We start from the raw sequence: 21,474 nt of genomic DNA, 5'->3' as shown, positions 1-21,474 counted from the left end.
GAGATAGAAAGGTTGCCGCCGGTGCCGAGAAGAAGGATGAGCCGAGGAGATAGAAAGGCAGCGACGGTGGTAATAAGAAACCGGATGAGAAATCCACCGAGAAGAAACCGAAAGCAAAGAAACTAGAGGAGAAAGCCACCGAGAAGAAACCGGAAGCGAAGAAACCAGAGGAGAAATCGGCCGAGAAGAAACCAGAGGAGAAGAAACGTCGAGAAGAAACCGGAAGCGAATAAACCAGAGGAGAAAGAGGCCGAGAAGAAACTGGAGGTGAAGAAACGCCGAGAAGAAACCGGATTGTGAATCGAACAAACCAGAGAGAAGAAATGCCGAGAAGAAACCAGAGAGAAGAAACCACCACCAGATAACTCAGCATTCACGCGCGTCTAGCGTGTGAAAACTAGACGTTTGCTAGGTCAGCGACATGTCAGAGAGGAGGGGGTAAATTGGGTGGGTTTTTGGATGTTTAGGGGGTCAATAGGTTGTCCCTTAAGTTTAGGGGGTAAAATGAAAAAAATGGACAAGTTCAGGGGGTTGCGTATGTATTAAGCCTAAAACAAAACTTGCAGAGTTAATGTTGGAAATAAATATTTATCCGTCTATAATTTGGATGAGTCGAATTATGGTTAGATGGGTAGATAAATTTTTCCTTAACTAGAGTTATACATAAGAATCATTCTCATATTAGGTTAACTGGAAAATGATTATTTAATTAAAAAAAACAAATCCATCAAATATGGTATTTGATTTTTTTTTGATAGAAACACTTATATCTTTAATAGATGAACAAGCAAGTACAACAAGAAAAACACAAGGAATGAAACCTTACAATAACCATAAAGGCACTAAAACGACTACAAAGAGCAAAAATAACCATAAAAGGTATTAAAAAACATAAAAGAACAAGAAAATATATACTTCTTGTAATTCCAAATCCATAGAAAAGCATCTGCAAACCAGTCATCATCATTTAAGCCGATCTGAACATTCGGATGTGAATCCTTTCTTTTGTTGCAACCACGTAGATCTATTGATCTACGAACAAGATAAACCGCTTCCACTCGTGCTAAATTCGAAAAAGGTATAAACGAAAGAATAATGGAGAGCCGATACAATTCAGACGAATAAGAAGATAAGATGAAGTATATAAACACAGACATAAAATAAACAATAAAAAAATACAGTAAATCTAACCGGTGGAAGGAGGAAGAAGGAAGATAAACTTCCATCTTCCTCTTCAAAGTAAATTCACAAAATAGAAAAAGTTGTGTATTTGATAGATGATGAGTCTTTGAGAAAAGAAGGAAAAGAGATGAGAAGAAACTATGAAAATGGAGGAGGGAGTTGGACGGTTTTCTGAAAACCAGAGAGAAAAAAAACTTCCTAAGCTTTGAAGTCAGGTTGGGGAGTAAATACGGTATTTGATTAAGTGTAGGTGAGTTTGTTTTAAGACTAGACCTTTTAATCCTATCATTCATATCATCTTCAATTATCCATAAATTCCCAACATTAATGGATCCCAACATTAATTGATCATGTTTTTTAGTGCACAACATTAAATGTTTCGGAATTATGAAAAAAAAAAATTAACTTTTTTTATTAACCAATGTTACTTTATTAATTTGGTAACTATTATAAATCACTTATAATAAATGTACATATTTTTCTATAATACCCATGGATGGATAATACCCATTGAGAAATAATAGGTGTGACACATCTCTTATGGTGTGACAAACCTTATTGTGTGACAAGAACCAATTTTGTAATTAACCAAAAGGAGTGGCAAATTTGTAAATAAAAAGAAAGATAAAATTGTTTTATTTTTTTCTTTAAAATGCATTTTCCCGACTTTTCCAACCTCGTTTTTCAAAATATTTTATACCGTTGGACTCGTCTTAATTAAACGGTCATTTTAAGATCCATGAAGCTCAAGTAAAAAAAATTCCGGTGAACGGAATCCGGGTGGGCGTTTTTCGGCAAGAAAAAAAGTATCCAGAAAATTCTCAAAAAATTTCAGAACATGTAAAACATTATTTTAAGAAACTTTAATTCTTGGGTCGAAGCGAGATTTCTTACGGTTTAGTCCCAATAAAACTTTTTCGTTAATTTATCCATTTTACATGGTTCAACAATTTGTTGGGTAAAAACTGTAAGTAATCTCGCTTTGAGCCAAGAATTAAAGTTTCTTAAAAAATGTTTTACATGTTTTGGAATTTTTTGATAATTTTCTGGATACGTTTTTTGTCCTACTTACTTACGTTGTTCCAAATCAATGTACCATTTGTTCCAACATAATACTCATATTGTTCCAACAGAAAATTGTTTTATTTCTTTTCTTTAAAATATATTTTTCTGACATTTCTAACATTGTTTTTCGAAAAATTATATTCTATTAGACTTGTCTAAATTAGACAGTCATTTTAAGATCCCTGAAGCTTAAGTAAAAAAAATTCCGGTGAACGGAATCCGAGTGGGCGTTTTCTGGTAAGAAAAAAAGTGCCCAGAAAATTCTAAAAACATTTCAAAAAATGTAAAACATTATTTTAAGAAACTTTAATTCTTGGATCGAAGCGGGATTTCTTACGGTTCAGTCCCAATAAAACTTGTTCCTTAATTTTATCCATTTTACATGCTTCAACAATTTATTGGGTCAAAACTGTAAAGAATTTCGCTTTGATCCAAGAATTAAAGTTTCTTAAAATGATGTTTTACATGTTTTCAAATTTTTTGATAATTTTCTGGACACGTTTTTTATCCTACTTACATTGTTCCAAATCAGTGTACCATTTGTTCCAACATATACTTGCATTGTTCCAACAGAAAAATGTTTTATTTCTTTTCTTTAAAATACATTTTTCCGACATTTCTAACATCGTTTTTCAAAATTTTTTATACTATTAGACTCGTCTAAATTAGACGGTAATTTTAAGATCCCTGAAGCTCAAGTAAAAAAAATTTTCGGTGAACGGAATCCAGGTGGGCGTTTTCCGGCGAGAAACAAAGTGCCCAGAAAATTCTCAAAATATTCAAGAAAATGTAAAACGTTATTCTAAGAAACTTTAATTCTTGGTTCAAAACAGGATTTCTTACGGTTTAGTCCCAATAAAACTTTTTCCTTAATTTTATCCATTTTACATGCTTCAACAATTTGTTGGGACTATACCGTAAGAAATCCCCCTTCGACCCACGAATTAAAGTTTTTTAGAATAATGTTTTACATTTTTTGGAATTTTTTGAGAATTTTCTGGGCACTTTGTTTCTCGCCAGAAAACGCCCACCCGGATTCCGTTCACCGGAATTTTTTTTTACTTGAGCTTCAGGGATCTTAAAATGACCGTCTAATTTAGACGAGTCTAATAGTATAAAATTTTTCGAAAAACAAGGTTAGAAATGTCGGAAAAATGTATTTTAAAGAAAAGAAATAAAACATTTTTCTGTTGGAACAATACAAGTATTATGTTGGAACAAATGGTACACTGATTTGAAACAATGTAAGTAGGACAAACAACGTGCCCAGAAAATTATCAAAAAATTCAAAAACATGTAAAACATCATTTTAAGAAACTTGAATTCTTAGCTCAAAGCGAAATTCCTTACAATTTTGACCCAATAAATTGTTGAAGCATGTAAAATGGATAAAATTAAGGAACAAGTTTTATTGAGACTAAACCGTAAGAAATCCCGCTTCGACCCAAGAATTAAAGTTTCTTAGAATAATGTTTTACATTTTTTTAAAATTTTCTGGGCACTTTTTTTCTTGCCAGAAAACGCCCACTCGGATTCCGTTCACCGAAATTTTTTTTACTTGAGCTTCAGGGATCTTAAAATGATTGTCTAATTTAGACGAGTCTAATAGTATAAAATTTTTCAAAAAACGAGGTTAGAAATGTCAGAAAAATGTATGGTACATTGATTTGGAACAACGTAAGTAGGACAAAAATGTGTCCAGAAAATTATCAAAAAATTTCAAAACATGTAAAACATTATTTTAAGAAACTTTAATTATTGGCTCAAAGCGAGATTCCTTACCGTTTTTACCAAACAAATTGTTGAAGCATGTAAAATGGATAAAATTAAGGAAAAAGTTTTATTGGGACTAAACCGTAAGAAATATCGCTTCAACCCAAGAATTAAAGTTTCTTAGAATAGTGTTTTACATTTTCTGGACACTTTTTTGCTTGCCGAAAAACGCCCACCCGGATTCCGTTCATCGGAATTTTTTTTACTTGATCTTCATGGATCTTAAAATGACCGTTTAATTAAGACGAGTCCAACGGTATAAAATTTTTTGAAAAACGAGGTTGGAAAAGTTGGGAAAATGCATTTTAAAGAAAAAAAATAAAACAATTTTCTCTTTCCTTTTATTTACAAATTTGCCACATTCTTTTGGTTAATTACAAAATTGGTCCTTGTCACACAATAAGGCTTATCGCACCATAAGTAATGTGTCACACCTGATCTCTCATATATATATATATATATATGGGTGAGATCCAGTGTGACAAGAGGTTAGGGTGTGACAAAGAGTTTATTGTGTAACACAACAAAACTACGTAGTTTTGATGATAATTAAAAAGGGCAATGTGACAAATTTGTAAATAAAATAAAAGATAAGTTAGAGAAAATTGTTTTATTTCTTTTCTTTAAAGTACATTTTTCCGACATCTCTAACATCGTTTTTCGAAATTTTTTATACTGTTAGAGTCGTCTAAATTAGACGGTCATTTTAAGATCCCTGAAGCTCAAGTAAAAAAATTTCTGGTGATCGGAATTCGGGTGGACGTTTTCCGGCGAGAAAAAAAGTGCCCAGAAAATTCTTAAAAAAATCCAAAAAATGTAAAAAATTATTCTAAGAAATTTTAATTCTTGGGTCGAAGCGGGATTTCTTAGGGTTTAATCCCAATAAAACTTGTTCCTTAATTTTATCCATTTTACATGCTTCAACAATTTATTGGGTCAAAACTATAAGGAATCTCGCTTTGAGCCAAGAATTAAAGTTTCTTAAAATAATGTTTTACATATTTTTGAATTTTTTGATAATTTTCTGGGCACATTTTTTGTCCTACTTACATTGTTCTAAATCAGTGTACCATTTGTTCCAAATCAGTGTATTATTTGTTTCAAGATAATACTTATATTTTTTTTGATAGGAACAAGAAAATAAGAACAAACAAACAAAACCTAACTTGGGATCAGCCTTGGGAAGCTAACCCCCACCACATCCTCCAGAAGGACCGAGGAAAGAAAGGCCGGATGAGAAGAATAAGTAGTGACTCCCCAACTTCCTTCATGACCAGCAGCCGCCAGACGATCCGCCACTCTGTTTTGCTCCCTAAAGATATGACAGAAAGTGATAGAGGCAAAGAAATGGCAGAGCCTCCTGATCGCTTTAATTAGATTCTTGTTATTGTTCCAACAGAAAAATGTTTTATTTCTTTTCTTTAAAATACATTTTTCCGACATTTCTAACCTCGTTTTTCGAAATTTTTTATACTATTAGACTCATCTAAATTAGACGGTCATTTTAAGATCCCTAAAGCTCAAGTAAAAAAAATTCCGGTGAATGGAAACCGGGTGAGCGTTTTCTGGTGAGAAAAAAGTGCCCATAAAATTCTCAATAAATTTCATAAAATGTAAAACATTATTCTAAGAAACTTTAATTCTTGGGACGAAGCGGAATTTCTTACGGTTTTGACCTAATAAATTGTTGAAGGATGTAAAATGGATAAAATTAAGGAAAACATTTTATTGGGACTAAACCGTAAGAAATCCTACTTCGACTCAAGAATAAAAGTTTCTCCAAATAATGTTTTACATTTTTTGAAATTATTTGAGAATTTTCTGGACACTTTTGAGTTTTTTTTATCGAAAACGCCCATCTAACCGCCGGATTCCGTTGATTTGGGATTAAACCGTAAGGAATCTCATTTTGAGTCAAGAATTAAAGTTTCTCAGAATAATATTTTACATTTTCTGGAATTTTTTGAGAATTTTTTGGATATTGTTTTCTCACAGAAAAACGGATCGCCGGATTCCATTCACCGGAAATTTTTTTACCCGAGCTTCTGGGATCTTAAAATGACCGTATAATTAAGACGAGTCCAACGGTATAAAATTTTTTGAAAAACAAAGTTGAAAAAGTTGGGAAAATACATTTTAAAGAAAAAAAAATAAAATGATTTTCTCTTTACTTTTATTTACAAATTTGCCACATTCTTTTGGTTAATTACAAAATTGGTCATTGTCACACAATAATGCTTGTCACACCATAAAAAATATGTCACACCTGATCTCTCTCTCTCTCTCTCTATATATATATATATATATATATATATACTAGTCGAAAACCCGTGCGATGCACGGGGTATGAAACTTTTATATAATTTAGATAAATAAATAAATTGACATATTTACTTTTAAATAATTTTATATCATGCTATGAAATTTTTTTATATTATGTATATTTGAAATTAATATATATTTTTTAATGATAATTTAAATTAAATTAATTTTAAAAATGATTGACTACTTTTTTTATAGAATTTTAACTAAAGATGAATGATTTATTTATTTTTACAAAATTCAATGATTTGTACTTTTTAGGAATTTTAATACATTTTCATATTTCAAATATTATCTAAAACAATAATAATAAAATAGCAGATTAATTAAGAAATATATTAGAATATAATAAAAAAACCAAAAATTGAATTAAACTATAATTAAAATTAAATATTATATTTACGATACAAAAGAATTACAATATAGGTTAAACAAAAATTGAATTAAACTACAATTAAAATTAAATATTATATCTACGATATAAAAGAATTACAATCTATATTAAAATGGAAGCAATATCAATATATTATTCTATAAACTATTACAATCAATACTTTTCTAATGTTGCATATGAAGAAACTTTATCAATTCAATATGTTACATATAAAAAAATAAAATTCGTAAGAATTAGTCACAAATTCATCTTGATGATAATTATTTTGGTTGATGGAATTTCATGATCACCAAGTATTCGAATTCAATTATTCATTCTGCTACAATAACCCAATATATCTAATTGAATCAGTTTAAAATGATGATTTCTACTATTTTCATCTTGTAATATCTCATCAAGACATTCGATCAATTTGTTCTTCATTCTTTCACTATATAGAATATTAGCCATACTCGCAGATATCACTTATTTGACTTCATTAATATTTTCTAATAATTATATATCTTGAATTTTGTAACTAAGAAAAACAAACAAAAGAATTGAAAAAAAAATGAAGGGACGAAAAAGATAATTAGGAGAGAACCATCTTCCTCTCGGGGTTTTTTTTTTTAAATAAGAGAAAATGTAACCATTAATTAAACATTTTATTTTTTCTTAATGAAGTATTAAGTCCATAAATTAATTTTAGTTAAATAGAATTAAATCACAATTGTAACCACCCAGTATAAAAAAAAACGTTTTATAATTAATATGTGAAATTAATTATATTAATTAGAATCATTATGCTCAACATTTGAGAATTTGAAGAGATTCAAATAATAATATTTTCTTAATTAATATTTTTCAATAATTTGTCCTATGATCATATTTCATTTTCATCTGTTAAAAACTCTTGAAATACTAATAATTTTGTACGAACCATAATATAATAGTTAAAAATTATATAAGCCAAGGTTGCAAACGCAATTATCTCAATTATCCCTGTGTAGTTGTTTTTGTTCGTTTGTTTTTCCTTTCCTTTTCTACCAAAAAAAAAAATATATATATAAGCCAATGTTGCAAAAGCAATTATCTCAATATCCATAATTAATGTACATTTTTAGGATTTTGAGCATCAAAATTTATTTGTATTTACTTTTATTTTGAATTCGTATCTAGCATAATCCACATTCTTCAAGAATAAACATCTTATGAAGCGTATTAGACGCTTACAATCTCATTGTCTAGAAAATTGGGAAAAAATAACTTCTTGATAATAATAATAATAATAATATAACATAATTTATATTGAAATAAACTTCATTGTAAGTATAATATTCCAACATCTCTTTAATATTTTATTTAATATGTCTCAAACTTCAATGAACAACTATCGTGTGAAACTTTATATCTATTTGTACCAAAATACATAAAAATAAAAAATACAATCCATATCAATTAGCTAAACTCAAACTAAAAAAATGAGTGGATTTCAACATGTTCCGAATTAGAAAAATTAATCTAACTTCAATTAAAACTATAAATTGAGTTCATATAAAGCCGAAAATCTAAATTTTAGTTAAGAGTTAGCAATCAAAACGATAACACCTAGGAACATATACTAAAAAAGAATGCAAATTTACAACATCTTTATTTTAGTCATTTTGAAAAAAAAAAGACAAATAAAAAAGAAAATATGGATAAGGTATCGAGAGGTATGGAACCTGGGTAACGACATAAATGGAATTTCATCTCTGAAAAATGAAACTATAACAACTATTGTTTAATAAAAAGAAAACAACAACACAATTGAGAACAAAAATAACTACAACATATGAAAAAAAATCGAATAATTACCTTGAGAAAGATAAGAATTTCTTGTAATTTTTGACACTTTTGTGTTTTCCGGTTTTAGTTGTTCATGCATCTTCTATTTCTGTCGGATTTCTTCAATTGAAGCTATCAGTTTGAAAAAACAAAGACAAATAAAAAAGAAAACATGGATAAGATAGCGAGAGGTATAGAACCTGGGTAACAACAGAAATGAATCTAAAAGATGAAACTATAACAACTATTGTTTAATAAAAATAAAACAACAACATAATTGAGAACAAAATAACTACAACATATGAAGAAAAAAAATCGAATATTTACCTTCAGAAATATAATACTATCTATCGTGACCAATGAATATAATGGTGGAATACTATCTATCATGCTTTATATAGAAGTTTATTTGTGACTTTTGGATTTCCTTTGCTTTGTGTTTTTTCATCTTCCCGTAACTCTTGCTTTCTTTTATTATTTTAATTAATAGGCTAGTAATTATTTAATATATTATAAATATAAATTTGTTATTTTTAATTAATTAAATATTTATTTTTAATTAATTAAATATTTTTAATCTGATTTTTTACTACGTTGACAACTCATCAAAAAGACCTCTAAAACACTTCTTCTCATTTCTCTCTGCTTCCGTAATTATATATATATATATATATATATATATATATATATATATATGGATTATTTCTCAATGGGTATTACCCATCCATGGATATTATAGAAAAATATGTACATTTATTATAGGTGATTTATAATAGTTACCAAATTAATAAATTAACATTGGTTAATAAAAAAAGTTAATTTTTTTTTTCATAATTCCGAAACATTTAATGTTATATATATATATATATATATAGGGTAAATAATTATAAAGTCCTTAGATTTTTACTTAACATATTAGTAGGTCCATCATATTATTATAAGGTCCTTAAGTTTTATTTTAATCAACTCTTTAGTCATTCCATTTGTTTTTGTAAATAAAAGTTCAAATTACCCCTAGTTATTTATATAAAAAAATTTATCTTTTAGTTTCAAATTTAATCTAATAGTTTTAATAAAATTTATGAAATATATATATACCGAAATTTATATAATTGTATATATTAATCATTAAAAATTTATTTTTATTCTTTTAAATTTTTATTTTTTAATATAATGTTTTTAAACTAACATTAAATATTAATATTTTTTTAAAAAAATTATATATTTTTTTTCATTTATAAAATTTATTAGAGATAAATAAAAATTACTTTTTATATAGTTTTTCCCTTATTTTGATAATTTATGAAATATTTTTCATTTATTTTTTTAGTCAATAAATTTTAGGCTACTAAATTAAAGTTCCATGATTATATAAAATTTAATAAACAAATTACTCAATATTGTAGAGATTATATAGGAAAAAAGGAAAAACAACATAAAAAAAGGAAAAATAGTTGTTTTATTATTAAAACATAGAGTAAAGGGTAATTTTGGTATTTTGAAATTTATTTGGTATAGTTTGACCATTGACTCAAACATAAGGACTAAGGAGTTGATGAAAACAAAAACTGAAAGACTATATGATTATTTCTAAAAACAGAGGGACTGACTAGTGCATTAAGTAAAAACACATGGACCTTATAATTATTTACCTATATATATATATATATATATATATATATATATATATATACATATATGGGAGGGATCAAGTGAGAACCCTCCCTTAGGTGAGGACACTTTGTTAGGTGAGAACACTCAAAACTACGTAGTTTTGAGTATAAAAATCAATTAAAATAAATAAAAAACACTCACTGATACTTGTGGGATTCAAACTTGGGCTTTCCTATCTACACTCCACCATACTTACCACTAAGACAATTACTTGTTTTGTTCATTATATCACACGCGCTGCTTAATATAACATTGTACTAGTAGCTTCTATTGTTTAATATTTGACGCATTCACTTATTAATATCGATTAAATATGCATAATAATGAATTATTAATAGAAAAAAAAGAAATGTGCATAATAATGAATTATTAATAGAATGAAAAATGAGAAAAACAAAAAACACGAAAAACTTGAAAAAAATGCAATAAAAAAGACGAAAAACAAAAAAAATCGTGATAGAAATATTTCATCACGTTTTTCGTATTTTCAAGTTTTAACATTTATTTCATTTTTAACGTTTTCTAGTTTTTTTTTTTTGTTTTATCGTTTAATAAGAATTGTGCATAATAAGTATTAATAACAAAATGCAAGAGTTAGTCGTAATGAGGATTCATGTCTATTATTTATGTAATGCTCATTACATAAATTTGTAAAGAAAACTTGAGTGATGTATTTATGATTCTAAAATCTAAGAACATGCTCTTATTTCTTATTTATTTAATTCCTTTATATTTTTGTAATTTATGTTATATAAGAAAATATATTTTTTAAAACATACGTTAGAACATATATTTTAACTTTTAAAACACGAACTATGAAGTTTAGAACATACGACATGTTTTTTAGAACATACGATATGTTTTTTAGAACATGTGTTATGTTTTTTCAAACATGAGTTATAAATTATATTATAGAACAAATGAAAAAACGATCCAGATATCTACTGATTTTTTTAGAACATTATACTTAATTTTTGGAACACAAACTATATATTTTTTAAAAAAAACGTTAGAACATATATTTTAACGTTTAAAACACGAACTATGAAGTTTAGAACATACGACATATTTTTTAGAACATAAGTTATGTTTTTTAGAACATGTGTTATATTTTTTCGAACATTAGTTATAAATTATATTATAGAACAAATGAAAAAACGATCGAGATATCTACTGATTTTTTTTATAACATTATACTTAATTTTTGGAACACAAAATATAAACTTTAGAACATACGTTATGTTTTTTAGAACATACGTTATGTTATTTAGAATATGAGTTATAAATTATATTATAGAACAAATGCAAAATGGTCCATATATTTACTATTTTTTTAAAACATTATACGTAATTTTTACAACACAAATTATAAAGTTTAGAACATATGTAACAATGGTGCCTTCTATGGTTACTTTGTTTTTGACAAAGTACCATTATTTGGTGTGTTTTCACCGTTGGATGATGGAGTGTAAAATTAATCCAATGGTGAAAACACACAAAGTAAGGCTTACTTTGTCAAAAACAAAGTAAGGCTTACTTTGTCAAAAACAAAGTAAGCATAGCCTTTAGAACATAGTCCTTAACATTTTAAAATATAAATTACAAAAATATAGATGAATTAAATAAATAAGAAATTAGAGCATGTTCTTGGATTTTTTTTCTAATAATAATTCATTATTATGGACATTTCTTTTTTTCCTATTAATAATTTATTATTATGCATATTTAATCGATATTAATAAGTACATGTATCAAATATTAAACAATAGAAGCGGAAAGGGCAATGATATATTAAGCAGCGCGCGGTATAATATATAAGAAAAACAATTGGCTTAGTGGTAAGTAGTGTGGAGTGTACTTAAGGAGTCCAAGGTTTGAACCCCCTTATAAGCAACAGTGATTTTTTTTTAATTTTTCTACTCAAAACTACGTAGTTTTGAGTGTTCTCACCATAAGGAAGTGTCCTCACCTAAAAAAAGGTTCTCACAAGAGCTCTCCCATATATATATATATATATATATATATATATATATATATATATATATATATATATATATATAATGACCAAAGCTTTAGGATGCTTTAACAGGTAATTCAATAAATGATGTTATATTTGCTAATGTTGGGCTTAAACATATTGGCTTCTAAAAGTCAATTAGTGTTTGTTCCGAGCAGGTCTATAATTGATAATGTGGTGGTTTCTTTTGAATCTCTCCATTACATGAAACGTTAAAATAGGGGCCAAATTGGGAATCTTGCACTATAAATTGATATTAATAAATCCTATGACATGAGGGTTTGAGAGGGTTAGTAAGGGAAGGGTTTGGGAGGGTTTGTGGAAACCCTTGTTTGGAGGATATAAATTTAGAAGGGTAAGGGTTTTGAAGGGTTTGGGAAGGGTTTGGAAGGGTTTGATTTGTATATATTTGTTTCAATTTTCAAACCCACCAATTTGGAGGGTTTAGGAGGGTTACAAATTTCATTTTCCATTATTACCCTTGTTAAAAATTTACCTATACTAATGGGTGGGGTCCAGTATATATTATTTGCATATATTAGTTAAAAAATAATTGGAAGTAGCTACTGTAGCTGCCCATAAAAACAAACAGTACATCCTTCTCTTCGAATATTCTTGTAACAAATTCAAAATGATAAAACTACCCCCACATCTTCCATTATTACGATTCTGGCCCCAAACATTCCCACACCTTCACCTATTACCCCCAACAACAACGCTTCCATCAATCATTGTACTTCAACAGCTCCGCCGCCGCCGCTTCTTCTACCGGCGGCCACCGAGATCCATTCATGTTAGTATAAAATCTGCATTTTCTGTTAACTCACTAACTGCTTCAAATTGAAACCAAGCAGCACGAGAAAATCGAAGATCGAAGATCGAGAAAAGTAAAATTGGCAAAAAAAATTAGAGCAAAAAAAGAAGGAATTATGTATATTTCCATTGAAGCAAGCTTCGATCATTGAACCCAAAAAAAAAAGCTGGTTTATAATATGATTTAATTATATGGAAAGTACCTAATATACATAATTAATTGAGTGGGACATTTTAGTCACTTTATAATTTTTCATTCCCTTACAAACCCTTCATTCCAAACAAGGGAAAGGTACAAACCTTTATAAACCCTTACCATCCAACCAAACAAGGGTAATGTTAGTGCTTCCCTTCCCCTTCCTTTCCCTTCCTCTCCCTTCCCTTCCCTTCCTTTATTTACCCTCCTAAACCCCCCATCCAATCAAGGACTAAAAGTTGTTTGTTCCGAGCAGGTCTATAATTGATAATGTGGTGGTTTCTTTTGAATCTCTCCATTACATGAAACGTCAGAATAGGGGCCCAATTGGGAATCTTGCACTATAAATTGATATTAATAAATCCTATGACATGGTAGATTGGAGTTTTTTTTTCTCGGGAAGTAATGGTGCGGCTGGATTTTCGTAACACATGGATTTCTTGAATTATGCTATGTGTCTCCATAGTTTCTTATTCTGTTGCAGTTAATGAGGACCTGGTTGGTCCAATTGCCCCTAGGAAAGGATTACAACAAGGTGATCCCTTATCTCCTTATTTATTTATCCTATGTGCAGAGGCTTTTTTTTTTCTAAAATGTTATACAAATGTGAGGCCAGTGATTTGCTATACGGGTGCCGAATTCGTCGTCGAGCCCCTCCTGTATCCTATTTACTCTTTGTTGATTTACTCCTTCCTGTTCTTCAATGCTTCACTAGAGGAATTCCAAGTTCTTATTGACATCCTTCGCGAATATGATGAGGCTTCTTGTCAGACGATTAACTTTTATAAATCAGGTATATTCTTTAGCCCAAATGTACAATCAAGCTTGAAGGAGGCAATCTGCTCCATGTTGTGTGTTGATTCCCTATTGGAAACTGATAAATATCTAGGATTACCTCCCTCATTAGTAGATCTAGAAAGTCAATTTTCCGTTTCCTTAGGGATCGTCTCAGAAAACGTTTAAGTAGTTGGGGTGTGAAATTTCTCTCTAATGCCGGGAAAGATATCCTTATAAAATCTGTAGCTAGCATTACCTACCTATAGTATGAGTAATTTTCTTTTGCCACGGTTTATCTATGATGAGCTACAGAAGAAGATGAATTCCTTTTGGTGAGGTATGAAGGATGATAGTAGACATATATTCACTGGTTTAGTTCGAACAGATTGTGTGATACCCGAAACTCTGGAGATCTTGGGTATAGAGATCTGTATTCTTTCAATAATCGGTTAACTGCGCAACTTGCGATTCTCAAGGAATGCAATTTTACTCGGCCTACAAACAGCAACACCGGGTCCGTGTCTCGTCAGTAGCACCTAGCTGCAACATGAACTCAGTTTCTGTACCAGTAGCTGTTGGGCTTGGCCAATTTTTAATTTATGAAAATGAGCTCATGCTTTTGTGTTTTAGGATGGAAAGTATCCCACATTGCTTTCAAAGCACTTGGTGGAGATACTTTACAATGAGGTCCTCACACATGGGGTGTGCCTCAAGGGGTACCCACTTTTGTGAAAGGGTGAGGACCTACCTCTTGCTTGACCACCACACACCCGCCGCCGCCGTTCGGACCGGGTTGGGTTGGTGTGGTGTGGTGTGATGTAAATCCTATAATTTTTTATTGAAAAAATTAATAATATTTTTTATTAAATTCGGTTTAATTTTTATTTAATTAAATATTGTCTCTGAATTAGTCTTTTCTTAACGTCTATTTTCTGAACGTGTCTCTCTCAAACCCAGTCTCACCCACCTCCCCTGATTTTTCTCTCCCACCTTCTCCACTGAATCAGAGCTCAACTGCTCTTTTCTCGAGTATAAATAGGTGTGAGAGACTGACTTACTCACAAAATTAATTTCATTCATTCATATTTTCGCTACTGAGCAAACTGAGCAATTTACTGAGTGTAGACAGAAACGATTTTGTACGGTTGCAATACAAAGTCGTATTATAGAGGGCTGTTTTATCCTGGAGGTGACCGAAAATTACACTGCTTGCAATTTTCCGGCAGTTCCGCGAACGTATTAAAGAAAGTGACATAGTCCGCGACTCTGTCCATTTCTTTTTTGTCGGTCTTTTGCTGTTCTTTCAGTTCCAGTTCCAACAGTAGCTCACCATAGTGCTGTCCGAACTAGGGTGTCGACAGCAGGTCCTTGAATTGCTACTGTTCATGGGTGGCAACGACCGAGCCAATGACAGACTGTGCGACAACGTTGATGCCTCCACCTTCGTAATCGAGAACAAGTTTGGCTGGGGTGTCGTCATTTGAAACGATGAAGGACGGATGATCGCTTGTAGCAGCGGATGGCAAGGAGGCGGAGAGGGTCTGTCCGTGTGGCTGAGGCAGTGGCCCTGTACAAAGGAATTCAACTTGTTTTGGAGCTGAGTTTGAAAGAGGTCTCTTTTCAAACTGAGTTGACAGTTTCAACACCTCAAGATCCAATTTATCTGAATCTGGTTATCCAAGATTGCAAGGACTTAATCAACAATAGACCAGATTTACTCGTATCTTGCTGTCATTGATTAACGAACCAAGCAGCTCATACATACATTAATTAAGAGTTCTCGTTCCAATGCTCGTCTGTTTTAGGATTCCCACCCGTTTCTTAATTAATCTAGATCTTTTGTTAAAAAAACATATTAATTTTGCAAAAGTTAATAATTGAAAATGTGATATAATTAAATTGATGACTTGCCTCGTGATGTTAGCCAAGTATCTTATTTTACTAACAATATCTTCTATAATAAAAGACCATACTTATCTATTAAAAAAGAAACATCCGAAATCACATGTTTTGTAATTATTTATTTATACTTGTATGTATCTATATATTATAATGTATATTATATTATATCCAACTACATATATTAAGACACATGGGTTGGTGATAAGTTCCTTTTGGAATCATATAGATACGAATTAAGCATCACATTCATTTTTTTAGATTCTCAGAATATTAATACAATACATCTGATGCTACACATGATGTTATTTTCAACCCACTACTATCTAATTTAGTGGATTCTGCATCACACCTCAGCTACTAATTTTCCCATATTAATCATATTTTTTTTTTAATTTTTCAATAATTCAATTCATTCATCCAAATATATTGTTAATAATCAAATTTTAATAATCTATTCAACTTTTAATATATGGTTTATCATATCAGCTGGAAAGGGAGATATATATTTTTTTTTTATAGAATACATACTCACATTACATCAAGTTAATAATTTAATATCATATATTTTAAAATTTACAGTTTATAATATTGAATTTAAGATTTATATTTTAGAGTTAAAAATTTGATTAAAATAATTACCTAAACAATATCGAATTAATCAATTGCACGTTGTTAATGTCTTGTTGGATAAGATGGAATAAAATATTAAATTATTGCCTTAAATTATAGTTCGGTTGAGCAGTTTAGAATTTAGTTTTGCTCTGTTCTCCTCTTTCTGTTTCTTTATTCCTTTGTATACTCTTCGTTTGCTTTTTAATAACATTCGGGTCCGGGTTTGGGTTGTTTGGCTGGGGTGACGACCTAGTCGGGATGTCCGGCCTTTCCCTAAACCATCACCCTATCTTTACTAAAAAAACAATAGAATCTTTATAAATTAATACTCGATAAATTAGTAATTTTTTTAAAATTAATAATTTCTTCTGATCCGACTTAAGCCAGTTAAAAAAATAATTAATTTTAATAAATTAATAAGATAATAATTTCTTAAAACAACCCTTTATAAATAAATCATTTTATTATCTCTATAAATTAATAATTTCTGAAATACACAAGTGTATATAGATATATACTTAGGATAATTTAGCAAAATATGACTATAATATTTTGTTTTTTTTCTTGAAATTTAAATCTAATTGAATTTCATCTCTAACTATTCTCAGTGTATTCAAAAGTTATGGTCCACCGTTGTCAAATTGTAACAAAAAAAAATTGTAAAGAGTGGTTGATTCTATAATTGTTTCATTTATTGTGACTGGTTATAAAGGTACCGAATCATCATCAGCTCCATAATCTATAAATCAATAATTATTAATTTATTGATTAATTAATATCTCTATAAATTAATAAAATTTCATGGTCCCAATATTATTAATTTATAGAGGTTTTATTGTACACCGAAAACGAACTAATATGAGAATGAGAATTTCTGAGTTTTCATTAACTTTAGTAAGCATACATATTAATTAATATAACACATCAAAAAAGAAGAAGAAAAATACAAAGCCCCTGGTACATATGTATATATCACTTTTTAAAAAGAGATAATACCAAAATGGGACATAAAAAAACCTATCTAATTAATATATTTTTCACTCTTAATCTAGGGTTTGGAGTCTTTAATTGGGAGGTCAAGCATGGGAATAGGCACAATTGCCATTGAAGAAAGCTTATTGTTTGCTTCAATTTTGTGAAATTCAATTTGTTGATTAGCTTCAATATCATCAATTATTGAAATTGAATGTACTTCTTTCACTGGATCAAGTATTTCATCATCATCATCAGACTCTTCCATTTTCTCTTTGTGCTTTCCCCATAGGACTGCGTATAATCCTATCACTATCAGCACTGATCCGACCACACTGCATCCACACAAAATCATTAACCCGATTAGAAAAAATAACACGTTTGTGGTAAAAATTCAAACTATTTTCCGTTTCTCAGCTGATCTATGAGTGTTCAATTAATATTTTTTAAATGTTTGTCACTTTTTAGTGACTAGTGGGTGTTCAAGCCCCCGCCAGTGCTCCTGGATCGGACCCTGGTGATCCTTTTATGCAATCTAGGGACCCATTAGTTGTTGGAAAACCATGCAAAACTTTATGGGAGATATGCATAGAGTTTTTTACTTGTTTTTATTTTTTTTTAAATTCCAACCATACAGTGTTAGTGAATTCTGGATCCGTCACTACAAGTCTGCATAATAAATAAAAATTAGTTAAATAATTACCCTCCAAGGAATATCTTTTCAGCCAAGATGAAAGAACCCATGATAGCAACAATGATCATCATCAAGGGGCTAAAAGCAGTAGCAAAAACTGGTCCTTTTTTCTTAATCACCAATCCTTGGACATAGTATGAAATGCTTGATGTCACTATTCCCTGTAAATAATTTTAGATAAACAAATTAATTAATTAATTAAAACAAATTAAAACTTTAATTATTTGATAGATTAATTAAGGAAATTAAAGAGAATAATTAAATTAATTTACTTACAGCATAGGCAGCAGCAAGTAGATTCATGTCCCATCCAATACTCCAAGCATTGGGTTTGTGTTCCATAGCTAAAGTCACAGCTATTGCTTGTATAGTTCCCATGAAGCAGACTAGTGTTGTCAGTGAGAGCTGGTGATTCTTGTATGTCTTCAATGCTTTGGTCTGTCATAATAATTATAGTAAATAAAAATTATTAACTTCGTACGATTGTTTGATATGATATCAGAGTCTCCTAAATCGATTAAAAAATTAGAGTTTTGCATGAGAACGACAAGCTAAAATGAGCTGTGATTGTACACGCTTCAAGACCGAATATCATCAGTAAACCGACATATTAGTTTCACCTATGTTTTAAGGGGTACTAATGTCGAGGTGGAAGGGAGTAAGGAGCTGTCTTAAAAATAGCAATGGGTGGAGGTATAAATTAACTGAATCTCACATCAGAAATAGCGAGAGAGTGACTGGAAGGGATGTATTGACACTGGGTTTTTGGAGTGCTCTTTGATGATGTATGGTTACTCAATTTATGTTTTTTTGGGTGCTTTTTTTTTTTTTGTAGAAAATTGAAGTTTGTATTCCACTGAGTTTTCTGACTACCAGTGGGTGCTTAACCCCCTCCTAGTCCTTCTTGGATATGTCCCTCGTGATTAGAACTGGATTGTATTAGCAAGATGTGTTTCCAATACAGGTAGACGTGAGGCCTAAGAAATGAAATTTGAGACCAAAATAGATAATATCTACGTGATATTGGATTTGACTGTTATTACACAATACTCGAAACTGAGACTTCACATGGTTACGAAGAAAGAGCTTCTAACTACTCAAACGGACAACTTGTTAGTATTCTCTATGTTAAAGAATCGTTTGAACTAAAAGTTTAAGATAATACGTTAACCTCGAAGAATATACTTATGTGACATACCTGTAAAACAAACAAGGAGGCCCAAGCAAGTGTGGCAAAGATAAGGAGAATAGAGCCTTTGAACCAATCTTTATCATTAGCAGTTGCATCAGAACCATTGGATTGGCCAGAATGAGAACTTTTAGACCAAACCAAATCTACAATTGGTCCTTTGTATAATGTCATCAACATTGCTCCTGCTACTGTCACTGCTGTCCCTGCCAATTTTGCCTGAGTTCTCACTTTCTTCATCTCTAATTTCTCCATTCTGTTAAATCAATTTTGTTAATTTTGATTAACAATAAAAAAACCCATTAATTAAGTAGTATTGATGATAATTATGGTTATTATACCTGAATATGACTGCCATCACAAATGTCATTGCAGGTAACATGTTACTCATTGCACATGAGAAAGTTGGAGAAGTAAATTTCAGCCCAGCATAGTAGAAGTTTTGGTCTATCACCGGTCTATATCATTTCATCATAAAATAAATAAAAAAAAAAAATTAGTAACTTTGGATTAAGTAGCTAATAGGGGTGACCCGGTGCACTACGCATCCCCAAACCCGGTGCACTACGCATCCCCATAAAATCAAATGTCTCGAGAGGGTCCCACTACAAGGATGTACTGGGGGCAAACCTTCTCCTCCAATTTTTTTTTGGCAAGAAGTCGCTCCTAAGACTCGATTTTGCAATTAAGTAGCTAATAAGAAAACAAAAATACACTTTTATTTTTATTCCATCCACTTAATCAAATTTTATAGACTTTCTACAGTGGTCTGACACCATGAGGTAACACCGCGATGCTGACATGTCACCTCCTGAATGGTCTATTTTCAGTTGGTCCCGACCATTGTAGAATTTCACAAATTTTAATATTGATCACCTAAACTTTGATGTCAAATCATAGTAAGAAATTTTATAATACTTTCAGAGCAATACAACGATGCCATTTGCATACATTCTTTTCTTAATATGAATCATCTCTAGTAAAGTAGTACGCATCCCTCTTGATTGAGTCTATTGTTCCCGGAGTATAGTAGAATTTCTCGAAAACTCGACCAAGTACAAAAATGAAAAACTATAAGAACAAGAAAGAGTAATTACCCAAGAAGGCCAAGGACAAATATTTGCATGAAAATAGGAAAGGTAATCCTGGGCTGGTTTTTCCTGGAATGTTGGAGGAAAACAAGAACACTTAATAACTTGAAAATTAAGCGAAATAAGTAATATAAATAAATACGGGTTTAAAGCTTACCTCTCAAAGAAGAGAGCAAAAGGAGCAATAACAGCAGTAGCAATAGCATGACGATAAACAACAAGAACATAATGGCTCATACCGCGATTGAGAGAAACTTTAGTAATAATATTCATTCCAGCATACCCAAATTGCAATGAAATCATTGCAAAATATGGCTTTGAAGTTTCAAGAAAACTGAGACAACTTCCTAATTGGTTCTTCATTGTATTAGAATTGAAGAGAGGAACAATTTGTATAAAAAAACCTTAATAGAAAGGTTTTTTTTGTGTGTGTTTCTCCTTAAGGAAAATAAGATGATGTATGCTCTATTTATACTAGTTGGATTACAAGAATTTGATTATCCGTTGAGTGAGTAGTAGTAGTAGTGAGTATCTGACTCATATTTCCCAGATTGGTGCTGCTGATGCAATCTTGCAAGTGACATTATTAATAAATATTTATATTTCAAAATTTGGAAAAGTTTTAAATGAAATCTTGTGGTGTAGCATTATGACACTTAGGATTGTGTGATTTTTTCTTTTTTTGACAAAATGATGCACTTAGTCCCCATTCTTTGCTGGAAAATATTTTACAAGCAAATATTTTCGTGATTTTCAGTGTTTGTTTGTTTAGGAACATAATTCAACTAAAAAGTTTAGGTTAACTGAAAAATTTATAAAGAAAGTGAAGAAAACCTACTCCATATCTTCCTACGCTTTTGAAAATATTAACGAACCACCACTTCTTTTCGTTTTTCGATATTGTAGTCAAACGCCCAAAAATATTATATTTTCCATACCCAATATTTTCCGAGAGAGGAACCGAGTTAGTTTTTGATGTTAGAAAAAAAAGCTAA

The 21,474-nt window shown here is 30.3% G+C and overlaps 1 protein-coding gene across 1 annotated transcript; it reads right to left on the bottom strand.

Annotated features, from left to right (window-relative positions):
* Window positions 1–17,387: 17,387 nt before the first annotated feature.
* On the bottom strand, window positions 17,388–20,908 carry LOC136223573 (WAT1-related protein At5g07050-like). The gene is made up of 7 exons (XM_066011657.1): window positions 20,637–20,908; window positions 20,486–20,548; window positions 19,730–19,846; window positions 19,398–19,644; window positions 18,476–18,637; window positions 18,209–18,360; window positions 17,388–17,840 (listed from the first exon to the last, which is right to left on the bottom strand). Exons 1-7 carry the CDS (start codon window positions 20,840–20,842, stop codon window positions 17,582–17,584), a joined length of 1,206 nt encoding a protein of 401 aa, XP_065867729.1. The 5' UTR covers window positions 20,843–20,908; the 3' UTR covers window positions 17,388–17,581.
* Window positions 20,909–21,474: the final 566 nt, after the last annotated feature.

Source organism: Euphorbia lathyris, chromosome 3 (genome assembly GCF_963576675.1).
Source record: "Euphorbia lathyris chromosome 3, ddEupLath1.1, whole genome shotgun sequence".
Classification (NCBI taxonomy): Eukaryota; Viridiplantae; Streptophyta; class Magnoliopsida; order Malpighiales; family Euphorbiaceae; genus Euphorbia; species Euphorbia lathyris.
Note: the sequence above shows the minus strand (reverse complement) of the source record. Positions and strands in the feature narration are given on the sequence as shown.

Bases quoted from the DNA above. Each gene is read 5' to 3' on its own strand.
- LOC136223573 (XM_066011657.1), bottom strand. From the start codon at position 20,842: ATGAAGAACCAATTAGGAAGTTGTCTCAGTTTTCTTGAAACTTCAAAG. The intron at 19,847-20,485 runs GTAATTACTCTT...GAAATGATATAG, and splicing joins TTTGTCCTTGGCCTTCTTGG to ACCGGTGATAGACCAAAACT. The intron at 17,841-18,208 runs GTAATTATTTAA...GTGTGGATGCAG, and splicing joins GAAAAGATATTCCTTGGAGG to TGTGGTCGGATCAGTGCTGA.